This window comes from Octopus bimaculoides, chromosome 3 (genome assembly GCF_046866305.1).
Source record: "Octopus bimaculoides isolate indiv1 chromosome 3, ASM4686630v1, whole genome shotgun sequence".
Lineage (NCBI taxonomy): Eukaryota > Metazoa > Mollusca > Cephalopoda > Octopoda > Octopodidae > Octopus > Octopus bimaculoides.
In genome coordinates this window covers 25,637,785-25,647,238 of record NC_142930.1, presented here as the reverse complement: position 1 = coordinate 25,647,238, position 9,454 = coordinate 25,637,785, and the positions used below count along the sequence as shown (strand labels likewise).

The 9,454-nt window shown below is 35.7% G+C and overlaps 1 protein-coding gene across 1 annotated transcript in view; it reads left to right on the top strand.

The window, feature by feature from the left end:
• The first annotated feature begins 3,210 nt into the window (after positions 1–3,210).
• LOC106878286 (uncharacterized) overlaps positions 3,211–9,454 on the top strand; it is a 135,218-nt gene continuing 128,974 nt past the window's right edge. Inside the window, exon 1 of the mRNA XM_014927463.3 lies at positions 3,211–3,362. Within this exon, the coding sequence (XP_014782949.1) occupies positions 3,332–3,362 (31 nt within the window). The 5' untranslated portion in view covers positions 3,211–3,331. The remainder of the gene's footprint in view (positions 3,363–9,454) is intronic.

Here is a 9,454-nt window from a genome sequence, read left to right as displayed (position 1 = left end):
GGCCATGCTGGGGCATCATCAGTGATGATTATATTGATAACATTTTTTTCATGAATATTCTTTTTTAATCTCGGAAAAGAAGTTCATACCTTTTTAAATATTCAATAACTTGCTCATGGTCATTACACAACCTGAAAAATACGACATTTAACCTGAAAGCATGACACAAAAAAATTCACAGTTTACATTTAGCCTATGGAAGAGTACTGAATACTTTCAACTTGTACACAGTGTAAACTGACTATTATTATTTTTCTATTGTGCTTTCCAATTTCAGATTAATTTAAGATGTATTTTTTATAATGTGCAATGAACAAGTTACTGAAAGACATGGAGTTCTTTCTGAGGATAAAAAAGAAGAAAGAAAAAAATATCAATATAATCACCTGCACCTTCCGGAAACGTCTCCCTGCAAAATATCATTAAAAAACATCGAAAGTTATTAAGAAAGTTATTAAGAAACAAAGTCGGCGGGGACCAAATTGTACCTATGTTCTCTAATACCAACTTATGGTTCTTCGACCGAGAAGCCAAACAGATATCCACTGAAGCTTTTTTTTTTTTTAACTTGAAGGATTTATAGACATGTTCCATTTTCTAATGGCCTTAGTAACTTTCATTTTCATGTCATTCCATTATAATAAAAAAGAAAACAAAAAAAAAATTGACAGTTTATTGGCGTTATTAATATTTTTTAAAGAATTGTATTAGATTACTGCATGTCACGACATTGTAATTTATCAAATAATACCGCCGATAGACACTTGTGTCTCAATTGCATTCCACTTCTAAATTTGGAACCTGTACTGGGAATATTGTACTGGGAATATTGTACTGGGAATATAGTGTCAGTTTCTTTCGATATTAGCAGCACAATTGACACGAAATGGTTTCCTCGTCTACTAACATCATTGCAGAAGATTTTCACGTCATAAAAATCTCCCACTTCGTAGTTATGAAAGAAAGAATGTAATGTTGTTTAGCCCAGTGGTTCCCAACCCTTTTCAGCCCAGGGACCATTTTTTACTTGAAAAAATTGCTAGGGACCACTTCTACTTTTACTTTATGCTGTTCTTAATGAAAAGACAAAATAGTCTGTTTACACTTTAAAATTTATTTTAGCAAACAAAAAATAAAATTTTTAATTTGTTTTAGTAAACAAAGATAAACACAAGATATCAAAATCATTTTTCATAAAGTCATTCATTTTTAGTCCATTCAGCTAGTGACTAGCTTGATATTTAGTGTTTTTGACACAAGATATCATAATCAATCTACTATATATATATATATATATATATATATATATATATATATATATATATCATCATCATCATCATCATCATCATCATCATTATCGTTTAACGTCCGCTTTCCATGCTAGCATGGGTTGGACGATTTGACTGAGGACTAGTGGAGCCCGAAGGCTGCACCAGGCTCCAATCTGATTTCGCAGAGTTTCTACAGCTGGATGCCCTTCCTAACGCCAACCACTCCGAGAGTATACACACACACACACACACACACACATATGAAATCACTCACTCGCGCCATTTAACCTTTGACATTGCTATGCCATTGGAAGTTTTACTACACAAAGTATATTTATTTATTGCCCACATAGAGGAGACAAACAAGGACAGACAAAGGGATTAAGTCAATTACATCTCCCCAGTGCATAACTGGTACTTATTTAATCGACCCCGAAAGGATGAAACGCAAAGTCAACCTCGGCGGAATTTGAACTCAGAACGTAACGGCAGACGAAATACCGTTAAGCATTTCGCCCGGCGTGCTAACGATTCTGTCAGCTCGCCATGAAAGATGTGTGTGTCTCTCTCTCTCTCCCTCTCTCCACACAAAATTAAAATGTATTAGTTTACCCGATTAAAATTTCGGCACGAAAACATTGCTTAAGAAAAGTGAAAAGATTGGATACCATTTGAAAACTAGTGGTTTTTTAAAGAGTTTTGTAAAATATATTTTGTTTTAATATAATTCTTTGTTTCACACACACACAAACACTAACGTGGTTTTTTATAAGGATTTTGTATCATTCTTTCTCTCTCCTGTCCAGACTTCGTTACCACAAATTTTTATAAAGGTGCACTTGTAAAAATTTAAGGAAATTTTAAAGAAAGAAACAATCCCCGTTTTTCGGACAAAAAGTGTTTTGTAGCATATTAGGTCATCATAATTCATTCATCGAGAAAAAGAAAAACATTTTCCAATAATTCCGGTTTCCTCCCCACCTTTTTTCCGAAGGTAAGAAAATAAGGGGTTTGCGGTACATTAAGCATCCGTAATGCATGCCGTTTAAAAGGTAATCGTAATCTATACTGTTTGAAAGGTATTTATATAAAATTTCATTTAAAAAACTCATTTTCCTAAAAATTGTAAGGGAAAAACATCGGATCTTGTGAATTTTCCGAAGGCCTCTCCCCCCACCACGTTACTCTCAGCGCACTTTTGTTTTCAGATTCGTTTTCTACACCTTTTTTTTTTTTTACATCCGTTGCACTATTTTTTTTTTCGATTTCGCTTCCGGGTAATAATGTCAACATTAAACCAACAGTTCTAGTCCTTGTGGCTAATAAACATGAGATTTACTGATTTATTAATGTACTAGTCAAGTATTGAAGTCGACCTTACCCTCCTGCCTCAAAAGACTGTTTGGCCTTGTGCCAATATTAGAAACATTACTCTTTTACTCTTTTACTTTTTTTCAGTCATTTGACTGCGGCCATACTGGAGCACCGCCTTTAGTCGAGAAAATCGAGGACTTATTCTTTGTAAGCCTAGTACTTATTCTATCGGTCTCTTTTGCCGAACCGCTAAGTTACGGGGACGTAAACACACCAGCATCGGTTGTCAGGCGATGTTGGGGGGGGGGGGGACAAACACAGACACACAAACACACAAGCACACACATATATATATACATATACATATACGACAGGCTTCCTTCAGTTTCCGTCTACCAAATCCACTCACAAGGCTTTGGTCGGTCCTAGATTAAAGTAGAAGACACTTGCCCAAGATGCCACGCAGTGGGACTGAACCCAGAACCATGTGGTTGGTGAGCGAGCTACTTACCACACAGCCACTCCTGCGCCTATTGTTATGACTATTGTTTTATTTTTTTCGATGATGTTACTTCTTCACGATTTAAAAAATAATAATTTCAGGATGATTCATCAATTAAACCAAATAGAAAAAAAAAAAAAATACTGAATATAATTATCTGCGGATATGATGTTCACCATCTAGAAATTTAACCGTGGACTTAGCGTCTCGCCTGTCAACGTTACAATTCTACTTGCAGACGATAATGACTCACTACCAAGTTTTGTTAGCTACAGGTAAGTTTTATCTGTAACTACTTTTGATGAAAAATTTATACATTAAATATACCATTTAGAATTGAAAGACGCATCCAACTGATGCTCTGCAGCGGCCAAGAGTCAATTCAGTAGTTAAAAAACAAAGAGAAAAGGAAACAAAGCTTGTTATGTTAGCGTGCCATGTCGAGATGGGATACCTAACACTTCGAGAAGAACCATTGATCGAACTCTGTATAATTGTTGAATATTCCTGTAAAAAAAAAAAGAAAGAAAGAAAATCCAGGCGATAACTATATTTTTGTTGATATATTCATGCATTAAAATAATAACCCCTATAAGACTAGTCCTGTTTACTTCACTTGAAAATTAATATTCATAATAATGATTTCAAATTTTGGCACAATGCTTGGACGTTTGAGAGAGGAGGCTAGTCGTTTACATCGATCCCAGTACTTGACTGGTACTTAATTTATCGATCCCGAAACGTTGAAAGGCAAAATCAACCTTGGCGGAATTTGAACTCAGAACGTAAAGACGGACGAAATGCCGCTAAGCATTTTGTTCGGCATGCTTAACGGTTCTGCCAGCTCGCCACCTTAGATAATGATGATAAACTATCTTTGTTAAACCTCAGATCAGTTCTGATCCAGTAAACAGAAGTATTCCTGTCGATTCAATAGGATGTGACTGGAATGCTTTGTCTATCAGGTTGAATGATGTCAAATAGTCCTCTTCACTGACAAGAACTTGGTGAACTAATGTTTGGTAAAAGTGGACATAGGAAATCTTGAAGTGAAAGTGTTAATGTTGGCTCAAGAGGTGTATGTATATGTAGACATTAGAATATTTGTTGTGGTAGTGGTGATGCTGTTGTTGCTAATGCAATAATTACTTCTAGGTATCATCTTCATTAACGTCTATTTTTCCATGCTTGCATGGATCAAACGGAATTTATTTGTGGAACATTTTCTACTGCCTGATATCCTTTCTGTTGCCAACCTTCACCTGTTTCCAAACAAGGTTAGATGTTCTCATGACCAGACATATTCTTGCAGAATATTGGAAATCAATCTTGTGTGACAGTGACTCTCATTTAAAACTCTCATGCATGTCAACGCGCACGCACACACACACACACACACACACACACACACACACACACACACACACACACACACAGTGAACTCCTTTTAGTTTCTGCTTACCAAATCTACTTACAAGGCTTTGATCATCCCTGTGCAATCATATAAGGTGCCATACAGTGTGACCTAACCTAGAATCATGTAGTTGAGAAGCAAACTCTTTACCACACAGCCACATATGATTGACTAAATGATTTTTGATGGCATTGTCTTTGCATGGCAGCAGCTAAGTGACTGAAACAAGTAAAAGAATTATTATAAAACTGAATGAGAGTTGAAAAGCAACAGAGATTCAAAGTTATTCGTTGCTCCATGCTAAAGATGACTACATTGCTATAAACATTGTAATGTAAGATGTAGGATACATGCTAAGGAAAAAAGATCTATGATTTGATGATTGAATATAACCTATGATAGAAGTAACTCATAGATTCTTGTCTGGCAGTGGTCTTCCCTTGAGCAGATCCCTTGCAGGTGAACCTTCTCCAACACTATGCAACCTGGGATGGCCCCATACTCTCCCTTGCCATCATTAAGTATATTACTGGAATTTCAGCTACCATGACTAGATTTGGGATAAATACTGGAGTGGTTTCCTGTTACCTTCTCTAAAGCAGGTGGGATTTGAACTCAGAATGTACAGAACTGGAAGATATACCATAAAGCATTTCTGTCAATGTGCCAATAATTCTGTCACACACCTGCAGAACAATGTGAAATAAAGTGTTTTGCTCAAGAACCATGACTATCATGTTCAGGAACTGAACCTGTGATCTAGTGATCATGAGTGCAACACTCTAACCATTAGGCTACACACTTCCACAATTCCTGGATTATTTGGAAGTAAGTAGGTCAGACCCTAAAATGTTGGATATAGACCCACCAACTATGGTTCTTTACATATCCCTATGTCTCCCTCTCCAATGCTTCTACACCTTGCACATACTTTCTGTTCTGTTCTCTTTCCTGAGCCACTCCTATATTTCCCACCTCATTCCTTGTGCCCCCACACTTGTTCATTACTCATTACATTAACCTCTACTTCTACCTGTTTACTTCCCCACACACTCTTATGAAAGATTCTACTCTCTCACCCCCTCCCACTGTTTATCCTCTATTATGTTCACCTTCTGGTTTCTTGAGAGTTTACTCTAGTACCCCATCGCTATCTTCTTTTTATCACCTTCAGCTATGTGTCACTTCTATAGTGACATATCTGTTTGTCACTCTATCATAGTTTAGTCTTTCAACACCTGGCACAAAGCCATCCACCTCTATCCCCCACCCATACTTCCTCCTAGTAGTGGTAGCTTTATCCTTTCCTTTTTCCTTGTTCTTTTCAATCTTGCAAGTTACATGGCAACCCTACAAGTGCTAGTGGCACATAAAACAGATCCAGTACACTCTGAAAAGGGATTGGCATTAGGAAGGGTATCCAGCTGTAAAAACAAGCCAGAGATGACGATGGAGCTGAAACTGGCCCTTTAGTTTGCTGGTTCCCTGTCAAACTGTCAAACCCATGTGAGCATGGAAAGTAGATGTTAAATAATGATGATATTATCCCTTATCTACCATATTATTCTACTGCTCATCACCCTTTCTATAATGTCAGTCATCATTTCCTCTGCATTAAGCCACTTCTATTGACATCCATCCCTCATTCTTATTACTGTCTCCACCACTAATATTTATCATTGGATTTCCCAACTCCATCCTTGTTCACAATTCATTGCATTCTCGTCACCCACTATTTTTCATAATTTCTCACTCCCCTACACTCTTGCAACAGTTTACCTACCCACCCTCGAACTTCTGTCACCATGCTCTCTTCTATTCACTTTGTACTTTGAGGGTACATTTTGACATCTTGTCATTACCAACTTTATATCTTTTTTGGCTTCACCCCTTTTACTCCCACCTACCTTCATATAACCTATTCTTGTTCCTTAATCAGGCTTTAACCTCTCAACATCCTGCATAAAGTCACCTCCCTCTCTGCTCCTGATTAGCTGATAGGGATCTTTTGTCTTGCAAGTTACATGATAATCACATTTATACTGCTGCTATGAAAAAGTGCCTAGTACAGTCAGTAAAGTGGTTGGTCTTAGGAAAAGGATCCAGCTGTAGAAACCATGTAGATATTTTATGGTATTGTTTAGGATGGTGCCTTACAATTCTGACAAATCGTCTTCTCTTTACTATCTAGGTTGATAAAATAATTACTTGTAATGGAACCAAGTCAATCCATTATCTTACCTCACCAATAGTAGCTATGTTACAGTAAGAAAGGAAAAGAAAAGCACTATTAAAAACCTCTCTCTCTTTTTCTCTCCCTTTCAACAATTTCTGTATGGAAGGGGGGTTTGTCATTTGAGTCATTTTCAATACTTGTTGGTACTTATTTTATCAATTTTGTTGAGATAAAAACAAATTTAGTCCTATGAAATAAGATTTCAAAGCATCTAAAATCTAAAATCTAGTGCTCTCTGCTTTGCTCCAATTCAGTCATCTTAAATTTAAACTATAATTTATGGTTAGTTCCTTAAATGACAAGCCTTTTTTCACTTTATATGATGGCTTAATATTCACCATAAGGTAGCTTGGGGTGTGACTTGGCACAGAAGATAGACATCTCAACTATAAATTATAATTAAAAAACGAAATGAACTGAAGGAAATATTTTAAATAGACCAATAGCATGAATTTGGATAAATAATTTAAAGTATGATGTACTTAATGTTGTTGGATAGAAAAATTTCTTAATTGAAAATTCCATCTTGGAGAGAGGCCTTTATTAGCAACTCTCAAAGAGAAGGGAGATAATTTCGAAAATCTAATTTTTTTTCTCAAAGTTAATTTAAATGTCCAAAGGGAATCAGAGCTTTATGTGCAAGCAAAAGACAACTATGGATATGTTTCATTCCATTAGATCTCATTGGCATAGTACATACAGAAAAAGTTATAATTTGTGGTCTGGAGTAATTTGCCCGATTAAAAAAAAAATAAAGTGAGCTAAGCAGAATAAAACAAACAAACTGATGCTTATTGGATGCTTTATGTAGAAATTTCCTAATTGTAATTCCAATTCATTCAGAATTTTAATCGAAATTCTTAAAAATTTATCAGTCTTTTACTGATTTCTATCATTGAATTAGAGCCACACTGGGGCACTGCTTTCCAGGGTATAGTCAATTATGTAAGCATTATAGTTTAATTGGTACTTATTAACCTTAGACTGAGGAAATACAAAATCAACAGCTGTAGGATTGAAACTCAAAACATAAAGAGATATACCAAAATACTGCAAGGAAGTTATCTGGTGTTCTATTGAGCCCACTGCTATGCATGTGTTAGTAGACAAATTATCTAAACTTCACTTTTAAATATTTTGATTTTCATGATCATTATCCACATTTTAATCTTTATTTTAACCATATTGGTATATGTTGGTTGGTTTTGTAGTATGGCATATCACCATGTGTCTCAATCCTGTGTCATCTTGTATCACAAGCAAATCTGGTAGCTTTAAATCTGGCCTCATCACTTCTTCCATTGGTCTTCTTGGGTTTTCATACACAGGCGACCTCTGCTGGCAAGCATGCAATCCTTCGCTAACAGTATGCATAGTTAATTCGCATTGCATATCTTCATTTGCGTAATCTCGTACAAAAATTGGTTAATACCTTTGCTACCCAGCCATTCATGAACTTACCCTCCATACAAGTTAATGTTACACATCTAATTGATCATTTTCACATTCAGTGCTCATGTCATTACTTTGTAGCACCACTCTCTATACATACTTCAAATAACCTATCTTTTGTATGTAAAGTGAAACACTTGTTAACACAGTAACAGTTCCCTAGCCTCAGTTTTTCCTTCTAACTTTAGCTTTTGATACTTTCACTATAACCTATACTTAAATAATTAACTACATCTAATTAGCAATTCAAGCCACTCATGTGTGCTTCTGCTACTAACTAAACATGTCATCTATAACATCTGAAGTTTAGCTCCACTGTTAATTTGTTGATCCCATTGCAGTTCCTGTGTGCTGAGTGTTTACTCTGATTACAAAGCAAAGAGTTTCTATTTACTCCCTTTTTACATATCAAAGAAGACTGCTTCCTAGATGGTGTAGGAATTTGTAATTTCTGTTACTAATTAAGTCTTTGCTATGTTGACCTTTATATCTACTCACATAAAAATTAAGCAATAATGCATTTAAAAACAATAGCATTTTTTTGTTTGTAATACAAATTTTATGACCTTACTAACTGTGAAGGCATATGACTTAGTGGGTTAGGGTGTTGGGTCCATGATCAGAGGTCATTTGTTTGATTCCTGGTGGCATGCTGTGTACTTGAGCAAAGCACATAATTTCATGTTGTTCTAGTCTAGTTAGCTGAAATGAATACCAGTTGAGTGTTGGTGCAGCCCTCTCTTCCTCCAGCTGTCAAATCCCGGATATTCTGGTGAATCAAGGAACAGGAAGGCCAAGAAAACGTCTATGTCTGCTTGCAATGACATAGGTACCGAAAACAATTAGTGAAAGTATGGTGCATACTACCAAATTATACTTGTTTGTGAGTGATGGCTGTAGTAGTTCTACCTGTAGCAGAGAAATCATGTAGTTTAATCTGCATTAGCAGGCATTCTAAATCATTATTTTTGAGATTTGAAAATATATTTTTATTTTACACATAAAATTTCAACCCATTCTTACATGGAGAAATAGGTGTCAGTATTTTGGTGTTGATTAAAAATGACAAATGGATGATGAAACAATTCTCAATTATTAGTAAATTAAATTATATTTTAAAGAAATATTGTATGTGAAGGTATGTGGGTACACACACACACACACACACACACACACACACACACATTTCTCTGCAAAAGAAAAAAATTAGCTTATAGAATTTTTTTTGTAACTGAAATGTTACATTTTCTTTCATGTACATTCTT